Source organism: Oryctolagus cuniculus, chromosome 5, assembly GCF_051225735.1.
Source record: "Oryctolagus cuniculus isolate XC-2025 breed Fujian yellow rabbit chromosome 5, ASM5122573v1, whole genome shotgun sequence".
Lineage (NCBI taxonomy): Eukaryota > Metazoa > Chordata > Mammalia > Lagomorpha > Leporidae > Oryctolagus > Oryctolagus cuniculus.
The window spans coordinates 17907656-17921780 of NC_142871.1; the positions used below are offsets into that span (position 1 = coordinate 17907656).

Genomic DNA, 14125 nt, shown 5'->3' on the forward strand with positions numbered 1-14125 from the left:
GCAGTCCCTGCCACTCCCCCTGGATCGCGCTCCCTGCTGGTGAGAGCTCCAGTACCAGAGCCCCTGTGACCCTCCCGGGAGACCCACATGAGTTCTTGGTCCTGGATTCCTGGGCCAGCCCTGGCTGCTGCAGGCGCTGGGGAATGAGACAATGAATGCAAGGTCTCTGTTTCTCTGCGCGTACAATAAAAATAAACAATTCAAAAAAAAAAAGCCTTAAAAAAGCAGAGAGGAAGTGCGAGGCGAGGGCTGGCAGCGCTGGGCAGCTGAGCCCCGGGCTCTGAGTCACCACCTGTGAGCACGTCCTACAAGCCCCTTTCCTGTGCCTGGTGTGGAGAAGGCAACTCCAGGGTTCCGGTCCTGCGCAGCACTGGCTGGAGTAGGCAAGTTCATTCCTTGCTTCCGGTTTCCGCTCCACCTCTGGGACGGCACCTCGCGGCGCGGGCAGCAGGTGAGCTGGGCACTGGCGCTGCCGCACCTCCGCAGGGCGCTGGCGAGGAGAGTGGTACAGAAGCCAGCTGGCCAGAGAAATCCCCGCAAAATGTGACCTGGGGCACGAGGTGAAGCCAGAGCAATGGCAGCAGAAATCACGGGGCGTCCTGCAGCTGCAGCTGACTGAGAGCCAAGAGCTCACAGGCAGGAGCCTCTGACATAGGGACCCGGAGGGGAGCAGGCGACCAGAGTGTAGCTGTGGCTGCCTCATGTCTGTCTCATATTCACCTGCCTTATGTGCAGGTGCTGTGGGCCTGCGATTGAATCTTTACTCCCGGTGCTGGCCTCACAGAGCTAAGAGTTTATAGCAGAGGGGAAAAACAAAAACAAAAACAAAAACAAAACCACCAGGGTCACGTGCGAGTGGGATTTATTTAACAGAGAATATACACTCACACGTGCCTGTGGACCACCCCACACAGAGATACCTGTCACGCGTGGGCCCCAGTTACCTGTGGGGGGAGGGGAAGCCGGAGAGGGAGGGATTCACATGCTCCATCAGCCTCCTGTGAGATAGAGGGAGGCGCCCTAACCGAATGCCTAAATACAGTGAAATTGGGCTTGTGTGCCGCACTCTGGGGCTTCAAGGTGCCTCCAGGTGGAGTTTAATTTCCACATGGCCATCATGGTGTCTCCTGCTTCCTGGTCCTGGATGAGCCACAAGGGTGTGGTGGGAAAGTGGGCATCCTGGGCTGACAGGTGAGGGGCACAGAGACACAGTGCGGGGCAGGCAGAAACTCCAGCTCACCTGTCCCTGCCTGAGCTTCCTGCCGACTTCCCCCATTCCCAAGGCGGACAGAGACGCCATGCAAACAAATGGAGCCCAGAGTTGGCCGCCATCCTACTTTGCCTACCCCAGATGAGAACACCCGACTACTGGGTGCAACCCTGCCGTGGTGGCTTCAGGGGGAGTCCCTGCTGCCTGTGTAAGACGCGGCAGTGGGTCCTATCTTGCCTGTGGCTTCTGGTGGCCTCTAGGGATAGCAGTGGAGTCCTGTGGTTTGGGGCCTACTGTCCCTTCTCTCTTACCCAGCAGCCGCGTGGCTTACGTGGGCCAGAGGGTCAGTCCTGGAACTGCAGGTGTGAGCTGAGGGCAGGAGGTACTGCCTCAGTGCTGGTATCTCAGAGAGTGGGCCACCTGCCCCTGCAGTCGCTGAGTTCCCTCCGGCCCTGCTCTGCCAGCTGAGAATCCTGTCCATCTGTGGCTGCCGGGCCTTTCTCATGACCGAGGGAGTGAGGAGTCCGGCTCATGATGGCAGCCCTGAGGCTGGTGGTCACCGAGAGCCCATGACCAGAAGCCTCCTCTCTCCCAGGGCCCAGTCTCAAACCAGGAGTCACACTCAAATGGTATGCATGTCCCTGCTGCGAGTGTCACGGGACACTGGGAGCCCATGTCCTGATTCTCCATTAGGAATAGCCCTGGGGGCTGGTGCTGTGGTGCAGTGCATTAAGCCGCCAACTGCAGTGCCAGCATCCATATGGGCGCTAGTTCAAGTCCCGGCTGCTCCACTTCCGATCCAACTCCCTGCTAATGTGCCTGGGAGAGCAGTGGAGGATGGCCCAAGTACTTGGGTCCCTGCCCCATCTGCGGCCATTTGGGGAATGAGCCAGTGAGCCAGTGGATGGAAGATCTTTCCCTTTCCCTCTCTCTGTAACTCTGCCTTTAAAAAAAGGAATCACCATGAAATCCACACAGGATCTTTTGCCACCACAAATGCCTGCTGTTTTGAGTGGTCCTGAGTCAGGGCCACAGTAGCCAATGCAGCCTCACTCACTCATTCATGTACTCTCTCTGACTGCTTCTGTGCTACAAAACCAGAGGTGAGTGGATGTCAGTAGGACAACAAGGCTTGCAAAGTCTAAGAAATTTACAGAAACTTCTAGGGACCAGGGTGGGATCAAACATGAGAGAAGATAGAACACTAGTGTAGTGTCAGAGGTATTGGGTTTTTAAATGTACTATCCAGGTTATGGGGGAGGCAGTGCCCAACACTGCACGTGGCCTGCCTAGCAGGGCAGCCCTGATGCCCTGATGCTGCAAGTGGCTCACTTAAAGACTATTCATTCCTTTTTTTTTTTAAGATTTTATTTATATATTCAAAAGTCAGAGAGTTACACAGAGAGAAGTGAGGCAGAGAGAGAAAGGTCTTCTATCCACTGGTTCACTCTCCAATTGGCCGCAAAGGCTGGAGTTGAGCCAATCCGAAGCCAGGAGCCAGGAGCTTCTTCTGGGTCTCCCACAGGGGTGCAGGGGCCCAAGGACTTGGGCCATCTTCTACTGCTTTTCCAGGCCATAGCAGAGAGCTGGATCAGAAGAGCAGCAGCCAGGACTAGAACTGGCGCCCATATGGGATGCCGGTGCTTCAGGCCAGGGCGTTAACCCACTGCGCCACAGTGCCGGCCCTAAGACTGTTCATTCCTAATACAACTGCATGGAATGTGAACTGGCCATTGTGTGGGGTACTGACCCAGAAAAACTCCTGTGAGTAGAACCTGGACCAGGTGTCCACTCACTACCTGGCCACACTTGTACCACAAAATTACAAGGCAGCCACAAAACTGCTTCAGATACTTGGGTGTTATTAATCAATATACTATGCATTATATGAATGTCTAGGTGTTGTATTTTCTTTTAAATTTTTATTTATTTATTTTCATTTACTTGAATAACACAGAAAGAGAGAGGGAAAGAGAGAGATCTTCCATTCGCTGGTTCACTCCCCACAACAGCCAGGGCTGAGCCAGGCCAAAGCAAGGAGCCTAGAATTCTGTTTGGTCTCCCTTGTGGGAGCCAAGACTCAACTACTTGAGCCATCACCTGCTGCCTCCCCAGGTGCACAATAGCAGGAAGCCAGAATGCAAAGCTGAGCCAGAATTCAGCCCCAGGCCCTCCAATGTGGGGTGTGGGCGCTCCAAGCCACAGCTTAACCACTACTTCAAACACCCACTTTCCTGGGGTATTTTCTACTTTGCCACTGGTTAGCCAAGCAAATGGCCGTCCACCCCCTGAGAAGGGCCACCAGTGTCACTGCCCTTGCCATGGGGTTGAAGGGCCCTTCCTGGAGGGAACGTGACCTCTCCCCTCAAGTTGTGGGGTCTGGGTCAGAGCCATGGCTGAAGTCTGGAAACTGGACACAAGGATTTCAGAATTCTTGCTGGGGCGGCTGCATTTCAGCCTCCTGAGTGCTGGCCCTCGTGTTTTGTGGGTTTTGTTGTAATGATTTAGTCAGGCAGTTCCAGGTTGGCTGCACATCTGGTTTGCTGCTAGGTCCCCACAGCATTGTAATCACAGCACCTTCCTTAGTTCCGGCAGCTCGGCACGTGCACTTGGGATCTCTCGAGTCAGGATTCTTCACCCCCATTACCACTGGGAGCCCACTTTGGGGACACCTTCTGCTATGGCCAGTCCCAGGCGTGAGCAGGAGGCATGGCTGTGGCTCTGATGATGCGGGCGCTTTTCTCTGTTTGCTTGGTGAACCTGTGTCCCGTGGAGCAGAGGCCTGGACATTTCCTTGCACTTTTGTTTTATTTCCACCCTGGCACGTGTGCTTCTCTCAACATTTTGTTCCCTCCCTGAACAACCTACCATGGAGGTTCTGAGTTGTCCAGTGCATGTAGTATGGGACATCGCCTCCTGAGCTTCCAAGAGTTGTACTAGTACCACATCAGCATCAGTGTCCAAGGGACTGAACTGTATCCTGCACCTGGAACTCTCCCTCATCCAACTCTGATTGCACCCTGACCCTGTCCCACGATGATCCAGCACCCTCCAGGGCAACCCCACACACTCCCAGCTTCCAGCAATCTGTGTGGGCTGCATCTGCAGACCCTCTGCCATCCAGGCCTGGCACCTCCCCAACAGGGCCATGGGCTAGGGGATAGGAAGAGTGATGGTGGAGCCATATCTGAAGAGTGAGGTTTCTTTGTGGGCAGAGGCAAAAGGAGGAGCATTTGATTGATGAAGAGATGAGCCCAGGGAACTGTCAGCTTTTTGACCCCTGTCTTTTAGTAGGATTTTCTGCTGTCACAGAGCTGGTGACAGCTCTTTGACCCAGACACCAGAAAGTGGACAGAGGTTCATCCTGGGGCCAGCTGGATGAAGACGACCTGGGAGAATGACAGGCAGCTGACTGAGTTCTTGCGGAAGGTGTCCATGGGAGACTGCACAAGGTGGCTGGGGAACTTCTTGTTGCCCAGGGAGGAGGTGCTGGAGTCTACAGGTAACTAGGGCCAGGGGGGGCGGGAAGGGGTTTTCCCTGGAGATGAGGTGAAGCCACCATGTGCATGTGTGTGTGCAAGGTGTGGGTGCACTGTGCATGTGAGCGTGCTGTACCTGGGTGTGTGTGCATGTAAGTATTGGAATGTGTACATAGATGCATGGGCTGTGCCTGTGTGTGCATGCAAGTGTGTGGGCGTGTGCATGTGGGTGTGATAGTGTTGGTGCGATGGTGTGGAATCTGGCAGATGTACATGTGGGAATGTGGATGTGTGTGCCTGTGTGTGCATGTGAGAGTGTAGACATGAATGCATGTGTGTGTGTGTTGTACCTATGTGTGCATGTCTGAGTGTGTGTCTGAGAACGTGATCCAGTGTGGTGTGTCCTCCCTACAACAACAGCAGCATCTGGCGCTGTGCCTTCCCTCACGCCTCTCCTCCTCCTCCTGCTCATCTCTTCCTCACGGCTTGGATTTCAGTGCCCTCACCCTGCTCTGCTGGCCTCCACCCCGTGGCTGTCACTGTTCTAGAGCTGCTCGTTCGCCGTCCTCTCTTCCTAGAATCCCGGTTCTCCCGATTCTTCTGCTCTCTCTCTCTCTCTCTCTCCCTTGGTTCCTTCAGAACCATCTCCAATGCCAGCTCCTGCCTCCCTTCCTGGTGCCACCCCAGGACGGTCTGCATGGTCATCCCAGCTTCGTCTGGCAGATCTTTCCCATCCTCCCTCCCTTCTATCCTAGGACCTGGTTCTAGTCCTGGCTGCTCCTCTTCAGGTCCAGCACTCTGCTGTGGCCTGGGATAACAGTAAAAGATGGACCAGGTGCTTGAGCCCTCCCACATGGGAGACCGGGAGGAGGCACCTATCTTCTGGCTTCAGATTGGTGCAGCTCCAGCTGTGGTGGCCATTTGGGGAGAAACCAGCAGAGGGAAGACCTTTCTCTCTATCTGTTGCTCTCACTGTCTGTAACTCTACTGATCAAATAAATAAATACAATATTAAAAAAATGAACAAGCAAGGTCTGTTGTAAGCAAAGTCCACTCTCAGGGCAGGAGAGTGGGCGGGCAGGGGGAACAGCATCTGTGCTGAGGACCTGAGGAAGATTCCTTCTTTATTGCAATTGATGGGGTGTGTGTCTGTGTGTGTGTGTGTGGAGAATTCCTGAGACGGGAGGAGGACTCTAGGAGTAGCCGGGGCTGTCCTGGAGCAGGGCATCACCTGTCTTTTCTCTAACCAGGGCTTTTCCCAACTGTGATGCTGGAATCACAACCACAGTGACACACGGCTGACATGACGCTGCCTACCTGGGACATTCACCACTGGGTGCTTTTGGAGTTTCTGTACCATTTTGTTTTTATGTATTGATTCTGTATTTTAACCTGTCATGAGCCGTTAGCCCCAGTTCAGTAACACTGGTGCTATGACTTGGATCACATCTCTTCACTAGCTGTGCCTCGCCATTCCCTGTTCTAACTATGGCCCAGCAACCCAATGCAGCACACTCCACTGTGGGAGATCCCATGAGACTGCCTGCCTAGCCCATGCAGTTATCTGAGTGCTGGCAGGCCCAGGACCCCCAGGCACGTTTCCCCCAGCCCTGCCTCTGCCAATCAGGTAAACTGCTGCTGGGTGTGGCCCAGGCCCACCTGGAAAGCTAGGAGCCTATGTGACCTTCAAGCTGATTGAGAAGCATAGTGGCACCAATACCACCTTCATCTATAGAATTAGTGCTGCCCTGAATCAGTTAGGTGCCCTCTGCCTGCCCTTTACAAGGTGTGCTTGGTGCTAATAAAGCTGTCGTGTGCCCTGAAACTTGTCTCCGTTGCATCTTGTGGAAGAGTGTTGCTGCCCCACCCCAGTGCACAGGACTCCTGGGATGAGCCCACGACTGGCCCCCAACGTGGGGTCTGAACACGTATGGTGACCTAGGTTCAGGCTCACAGTGCCTCTCTGCTAGGTGAAGAGGGTACCTCGTTGTTTTAGGGACCACGGACACAGTCGTGGGCTCCCCGTGTGGACATGTGAGAAATGGCTGGCCATGTTTCTAACTTATCTTTCCACCTCCCACCCTGTCCCTTATCTTCGTACTCTGCCTGAGCCACAGCCCAGGGGTAGAGCTCCCATGGGGAAAGTGAGACAGCCCTGGGAGCCTGGTCCCAGCATGAGACCTGATCAGAGAGTGAGGGCTACTCCAGCCCTGCAGGCCGGGCCTTCCAGCTGCTCCAGCGAGGCGCCCTGGAGGATGCATGTATGGGGGTAGAGGTGGGGTCTATGGCAGTCAAGGTGGAATCCAAACCCCAGACCCCTCTATGGTTGCTGCTGGCATAGTGAGGGCACAGAGAGTCTGGATCCCAAGCATCAAAATGCACAACTTGATAGAAGATTTGTTTCCTAAATACTGTGTGCTTTATTTATGTACTAGTGTCCCTGAGCTGGCGCTCCATGCCATAGAGACAGCAGTGGAGAACAGCGGGTGCTCCATGGACACCTCTCACCCATCAAGAGGGAAAGGGGAGCCTGAGCTGTGCCCCACCCCGGAGTGGGGTTTTAACAAGGCCAGGAACCCAGGATGCCTGCCTGCCTGCCTGCCTGCCTGCAGCCCGCCCACCTGTTCTTCCTCTGTCTGTCCTCCTTCCCTCCTTCTCCTTCTCCCCATCCTCCTCTGCCTTTCCTTCTGTAGGTAGAGCAAGACACACACACACACAGAGAGAGAGAGAGAGGGAGAGAGAAAGAGAGAGAGAGGGAGGGTGGGAGGAAGGCAGAGAGGGAGAGAGAGAGCGCTCTCACCTGCAGTGTTCAGGCTTGTAGGTACTGGACTCACTCACTCCTGGCAACCTGCTTCCTGTGTGGCCTCAATGCCCTTTTAACACCAGGGCCCTTTTAGCATCCAGCGCTCAGGGCGGGACAGGGCAGGCCTAGTTGTCCCTCAAAAAGATTCGGGGGCGGGGGCGAGCTCACTGGCTGTCCCTTCGATTACTGAAAATAAAAAGAGACACCAGAAATCTCACGCACATTTAGCTAAAGCAGCAAACTTCAACGGGGAGAAAACATTTATAGCAATAGCGCTAGTTTTCCTTGGGGAAGACGGGTATCGGCGCAACTGCAGACGAAGCCTTAGTGGCAGCCGCAAAGATTAATCTATAACTTAGCTGTCTTGAAGCCACTCTCACCCCATCCTCCCTTCGACCAATAAAACCACTTGACATCACAATTCCTGTACTAGAATACCCAGTGAGCTCCGAACTGACTCACTCACACAGCCATGGAGCTGCTGGACGGGCACTGCTTCCCTTCCCTGCTGCTTCTGCTCCTGTGTCTGCTGGCAGCCGGGCTCGGGGCACCGCTGGCCGGTGAGTGCAGGGCACAGGGCAGGGAGAGAGGGTGGGGACCTCCTCGCAGGCCTGCGCTTCCCTGTGGAGGCTTCTCCCAGAAGTTACAGGAGGAGGATGGGAGGGGGCGGTGGAAAATGCTGGTGCCCCAGCCCTGGGCACGGATCCAGTGGTCACATGGAGGAGAGCGCACCCTGCACGGAGGCAACCTCGGCTATCCCCTGACCCCTCCTGCAACCAAAAACTCCCCTTCCAACCCATCAGCATCCACTTGCTGCTACACAGCTCACAGCCTCATCAGGCCACTTCACTCCTGAGTTGATGAGTCCTGTGAGCCCCGGGGCCATCTCAGCATGAGACCAGGAACACGGGGATTCCCTGCCAGTCTGCCTTTCTCATCCAGCCACCTCCCCCCTGAGTCGCCTAGTCACTGGAAGCCTGTAGACTAGTCTTGGCACAGGACCAGGATCCCCGGGCTTCGGGTCTAATCTGTCCCTCTCTCATTGGGCCGGTCCTGACTTTTCCCCTACCTGATGGCGTCATTCGCTGCCTGAGGTCGCCCCAGGCAGGCACACCCAGACCTCAGCCCAGGACCTGAATTCGAAGGGATGGGGCCACCATTCCAACACCACGGCACTGGGTTCAGGCACCTTCTCCTGACTTCCTCCTGGCTGCTGGGAGGAATCACTATAGGTGATGAGCCTTGTTTTGTACAGAACTGGCCAACTTTTGTGCAAAGGACGACTGTACTGGCTCTGAGTCATCTGTCTCCCCAGCTGCTCAACTCTTTCTGGGGGTGGCAGTGACACCACCAGCCAGGGACAACTTGCAAAGGAACTAGGGCCCAGATCTGAGCAGGGTCCCATTTGCCCACCCCAGGTTCGCCGCATCCTCAATGCCCCGGCTGTTGGAGCCCCAGCCCGCAGGGTGTCCTTCTCGAGTGGAGTCTCGGGGGTGTGAGAGTCAGCAGTGGATTCTGTCCTGCTGCAGCTTCTGGTGGCCGCAGGGAGAGGAGTGGGGTCCTGTGGTTGCAGCGTTACTGCTACTCCTGTGCTGTCCAGCGGAGTCCTGGGTCCACGTGGGGACACTCCCTGCAGCCGCTGTGTGAGCTCACCTCGGGGTGAGTGGTGCTGCCTCGTGCTGGCATCTGGGGACAGGCTCCCTGCTCCTGCGGCTGCTTTGCTTCATCTGGCCCTGCCCCCACACCCCCGGCTCCAGAGAATCGTGTCCAGCGGCCACTGCCAGGCCTGTCACTTGAATGACCTCGTGGGTGAGGAGCCCTGCTCATGATGACAGCTGAGAGGCTGTGTGGTCCCCCCCAGCCCATGGCCAGATGCACCCCCTCTCTCCATTGCCCGCACCCATACCAAGAACCACCCTGAAATGGCTGAACGTCCCTCTCAGAGGGAATTCTGGGAATCAGCCTGGTATGCACCCACCGTTCACCTGCATCACTACCTGTCCAGGAGACTCAACTATGTTAGTTAGAGGGTGACTCCCCCATAATCTGTGTTCAGGTTCTTGCAGGAGGAAATTCTTCCACACTCAGGGGAGGATGACTCACACCCTGTGTTTGGAGGGCTGCCAAAAAACTGTTCATAGCAGTGAAAACGTTCTGTTGGATTAAGAGAGGCAGATGTCCAGGTATTCCCCAACCCCTCTTGACAGGCTTCCTGTGATCTCCAGCCATGGAGCCTGCGATGACTGTGAACTAAACAGACCTGCTGCTCTGCCACCCTCCAGAGGCCCCTCTGTGGCCCAGGGTCCCTCTCCAACACCCTCCCTGCTCACTTCCTTCCAAATCCACAAGCGAGTAACCTCCAGAAGAGGTAACAAGACGCCTGCCTTTCACAGGGCGTCCACCAGGAGTTCCTCACAGGCGAGGGGCACATGTGGCTCCAGCTCAGGAAACTGAAGTTCTGGGCTCGAGTTCTGTGTTTTACCCAGGACCGGCATCCATGGCATGTACGTGGAGATCTGCGGTCTCTGGTGGTGAACGTTGGTGTCCTCGTGTGCTCATTGCCCGAGTTACCCAGGCTTTTCTACAACCAGAGTCCTGCAGTAAAAGCTGTTGCTGTCTCTCACTGTAAACCTGTGACTGCCTTGACCTTTCCTGAGAAAGTTTCCTCTCCTCTCACTGGGTCCCGCTCAGTGCTGCTGTTTTCAGTCCTCGTCTGGACAGGAGATTTGGCCTCAGGTGCGGGTAGGGGAGGCGGTCATCATCCAGCCACTGTGCTAACTGCTTCTGCCAGCTGCTTCCCGGTGTGTGGTGTCAGCCCTGGTTGGGTCCACGTAGGTGCATGTGTGCATGCACTCAGGTGACAGGTGCACTCCTGTATGTCCACCTGTCTCTTCACACTCTTCCCTGTAGGACCCCCCAGCTGACTGATCAGCCCTGATCGCGCACTCCTGCCATACTCTGGAAACCGTGTTTCTCAATCCTGCCCTCCTATGCACAGCTGTCTTGGTCTTTCTCTTGCCTCTTGGAGTCAGTTCTGCCAGATGCTCCCAGAAGACAGTGGCTGCCCAGGGACCATGCACACCATGGTTTGCACTTTCTAAGCACGTGGTGTCTGAGTTTCTGTTAAGATGCATGTAGGCTTAGGTACTGTGTGTGCTTACACAGGACTCCTGTCACCAGCTCCCTCCGAGTCTCGGGGGCATGCTGGGACCCTGTGTACTTGGTCAGAGAACCTGAATGAATCACAAGGAGCACAGGTGGGAGAAAGTCAGGAGCCAGTGATGGAGTTGCCATGGCGGGAAGTGATTTCCCTGCGTCCCAGCCCCGCCCTTCAGGTGGGCTCCTGAGTATCTTGGAGCTGGGGGAGAGGTTGAGTGTGAGCCCTTTCTCATCCCCACACCTCACTTGTGTTTCTCTTCCACAGATGCTCACTCCCTCTGCTATGTCATAACTGTCAATCCCAAGGCCAGACCTGGACAGCAACGGTGTGATGTTCAAGGTCACGTGGATGACAGGAGGATTCTGCACTGTGATTGCAGCTTCACTCAGATCAGCTTTTTTGACCCCCTTGGGAGGGAAGTGGATGCCATTGACAACTGGGCAGAGCAGACAGAAATGCTGCGAGATGTGGTGGACGCCCTCAACCAGCAAGTGGCTGAAATGAAACATTCCACAAGCAAGGGTGAGCCTGAAAGACCCTGGGCAGAGGACAGGTATTGTGAACCAGGACTGAGGATTTCCATGTGCAGAACTGGTCGCTGCTCTTCATTTGGAGGCCCAGTGGCAGGGCGGGAGAGGTGGGACATCAGGGCCAGGCGATGCTAAGTGGAGGATCCCAGGTGGGGCAAAGGATCTGTCAAGACTGATCTGGGCATGGGGAGTTCCTTATGTTTCTGTGAAGTTGCAAGTTGGCCCCACTCAGGTGCCCCAGGAGGAAGTGCAGGATGCAGAGGACAGAGCAGGGCCAGGAGACACCAGAGGGACGGATGGGAGAAGTGGATCCCAGGTGGGTCAGGGGATCTGTCAAGACTGATCTCTGCCAATGTCTTTCCAATGGGGGCAGATGCCCGGAGCCTGCAGGGCAGGATGTGCTGCTGGCGTGGAGACAGCGGCGGCAGGCACGGGTCCTGGCAGTTCAGCTTCGATGGAAAGATCGGTCTCCTCTTTGACCCGGATGCCAGAAAGTGGACAGAGGTTCATCCTGGGGCCAGCTGGTTGAAGACCACCTGGGAGAATGACAGGCAGCTGACTGAGTTCTTGCGGAAGGTGTCCGTGGGAGACTGCACAAGGTGGCTGGGGAACTTCTTGTTGCCCAGGGAGGAGATGCTGGAGTCTACAGGTAACTAGGGCCAGGGGTGGCGGGAAGGGGTTTTCCCTGGAGATGAGGTGAAGCCACCCCAGTGTGTGCGTGCACGGTGTGGGTGCCGTGTGCACGTGAGTGTGCTGTACCTGGGTGTGTGTGCATGTAAGTATTGGAATGTGTACATAGATGCATGGGCTGTGCCTGTGTGTGCATGCAAGTGTGTGGGCGTGTGCATGTGGGTGTGATAGTGTTGGTGCGATGGTGTGGAATCTGGCAGATGTACATGTGTGTGCCTGTGTGTGCATGTGAGAGTGTAGACATGAATGCATGTGTGTGTGTGTTGTACCTATGTGTGCATGTCTGAGTGTGTGTCTGAGAACGTGATCCAGTGTGGTGTGTCCTCCCTACAACAGCAGCATCTGGCGCTGTGCCTTCCCTCACGCCTCTCCTCCTCCTCCTGCTCATCTCTTCCTCACGGCTTGGATTTCAGTGCCCTCACCCCGCTCTGCTGGCCTCCACCCCGTGGCTGTCACTGTTCTAGAGCTGCTCGTTCGCCGTCCTCTCTTCCTAGAATCCCGGTTCTCCCGATTCTTCTGCTCTCTCTCTCTCTCTCCCTTGATTCCTTCAGAACCATCTCCAATGCCAGCTCCTGCCTCCCTTCCTGGTGCCACCCCAGGACGGTCTGCATGGTCATCCCAGCTTCGTCTGGCAGATCTTTCCCATCCTCCCTCCCTTCTATCCTAGGACCTGGTTCTAGTCCTGGCTGCTCCTCTTCAGGTCCAGCACTCTGCTGTGGCCTGGGATAACAGTAAAAGATGGACCAGGTGCTTGAGCCCTCCCACATGGGAGACTGGGAGGAGGCACCTATCTTCTGGCTTCAGATTGGTGCAGCTCCAGCTGTGGTGGCCATTTGGGGAGAAACCAGCAGAGGGAAGACCTTTCTCTCTATCTGTCGCTCTCACTGTCTGTAACTCTACTGATCAAATAAATAAATACAATATTAAAAAAATGAACAAGCAAGGTCTGTTGTAAGCAAAGTCCACTCTCAGGGCAGGAGAGCGGGCGGGCAGGGGGAACAGCATCTGTGCTGAGGACCTGAGGAAGATTCCTTCTTTATTGCAATTGATGGTGTGTGTGTGTGTGTGGAGAATTCCTGAGACAGGAGGAGGACTCTAGGAGTAGCTGGGGCTGTCCTGGAGCAGGGCATCACCTGTCTTTTCTCTAACCAGGGCTTTTCCCAACTGTGATGCTGGAATCACAACCACAGTGACCACACGGCTGACATGACGCTGCCTACCTGGGACATTCACCACTGGATGCTTTTGGAGTTTCTGTACCATTTTGTTTTTATGTATTGATTCTGTATTTTAACCTGTCATGAGCCGTTAGCCCCAGTTCAGTAACACTGGTGCTATGACTTGGATACCATCTCTTCACTAGCTGTGCCTCGCCATTCCCTGTTCTGACTCTGGCCCAGCAACCCAATGCAGCACACTCCACTGTGGGAGATCCCGTGAGACTGCCTGCCTAGCCCATGCAGTTATCTGAGTGCTGGCAGGCCCAGGACCCCCAGGCACATTTCCCCCAGCCCTGCCTCTGCCAATCAGGTAAACTGCTCCTGGGTGTGGCCCAGGCCCACCTGGAAAGCTAGGAGCCTATGTGACCTTCAAGCTGATTGAGAAGCATAGTGGCACCAATATCGCCTTCATCTATAGAATTAGTGCTGCCCTGAATCGGTTAGGCGCCCTCTGCCTGCCCTTTACAAGGTGTGCTTGGTGCTAATAAAGCTGTCGTGTGCCCTGAAACTTGTCTCCGTTGCATCTTGTGGAAGAGTGCTGCTGCCCCACCCCAGTGCACAGGACTCCTGGGATGAGCCCACGACTGGCCCCCAACGTGGGGTCTGAACACGTATGGTGACCTAGGTTCAGGCTCACAGTGCCTCTCTGCTAGGTGAAGAGGGTACCTCGTTGTTTTAGGGACCACGGACACAGTCGTGGGCTCCCCGTGTGGACATGTGAGAAATGGCTGGCCATGTTTCTAACTTATCTTTCCACCTCCCACCCTGTCCCTTATCTTCGTACTCTGCCTGAGCCACAGCCCAGGGGTAGAGCTCCCATGGGGAAAGTGAGACAGCCCTGGGAGCCTGGTCCCAGCATGAGACCTGATCAGAGAGTGAGGGCTACTCCAGCCCTGCAGGCCGGGCCTTCCAGCTGCTCCAGCGAGGCGCCCTGGAGGATGCATGTATGGGGGTAGAGGTGGGGTCTATGGCAGTCAAGGTGGAATCCAAACCCCAGACCCCTCTATGGTTGCTGCTGGCATAGTGAGGGCAC

General features: G+C 55.5%; 1 protein-coding gene and 1 long non-coding RNA gene across 3 annotated transcripts; both read left to right on the top strand.

The window, feature by feature from the left end:
* Positions 1–212: 212 nt before the first annotated feature.
* LOC138843041 (uncharacterized) lies at positions 213–6514 on the top strand. Of its 2 annotated transcripts, none has more exons than XR_016233390.1 (3): positions 213–451; positions 4505–4712; positions 5940–6514. It is a non-coding gene; the product is annotated as an uncharacterized LOC138843041 (long non-coding RNA). The 2 variants fall into 2 exon arrangements; XR_007915885.3 differs by having other exon boundaries at positions 218–451; positions 4502–4712.
* Positions 6515–7938: 1424 nt separating this feature from the next.
* LOC138842973 (UL-16 binding protein 5-like) lies at positions 7939–13600 on the top strand. The gene is made up of 4 exons (XM_017340553.4): positions 7939–8052; positions 10917–11174; positions 11556–11831; positions 13025–13600. The coding sequence occupies exons 1-4, from the start codon at positions 7965–7967 to the stop codon at positions 13063–13065; spliced, it is 663 nt and encodes a 220-aa protein (XP_017196042.1). The 5' UTR covers positions 7939–7964; the 3' UTR covers positions 13066–13600.
* Positions 13601–14125: the final 525 nt, after the last annotated feature.

Coding starts and splice junctions, on each gene's coding strand:
- LOC138842973 (XM_017340553.4), top strand. CDS start 7,965: ATGGAGCTGCTGGACGGGCACTGCTTCCCTTCCCTGCTGCTTCTGCTC. Junction 8,053..10,916: donor GCTCGGGGCACCGCTGGCCG/GTGAGTGCAGGG, acceptor TCTCTTCCACAG/ATGCTCACTCCCTCTGCTAT. Junction 11,175..11,555: donor GAAACATTCCACAAGCAAGG/GTGAGCCTGAAA, acceptor CAATGGGGGCAG/ATGCCCGGAGCCTGCAGGGC.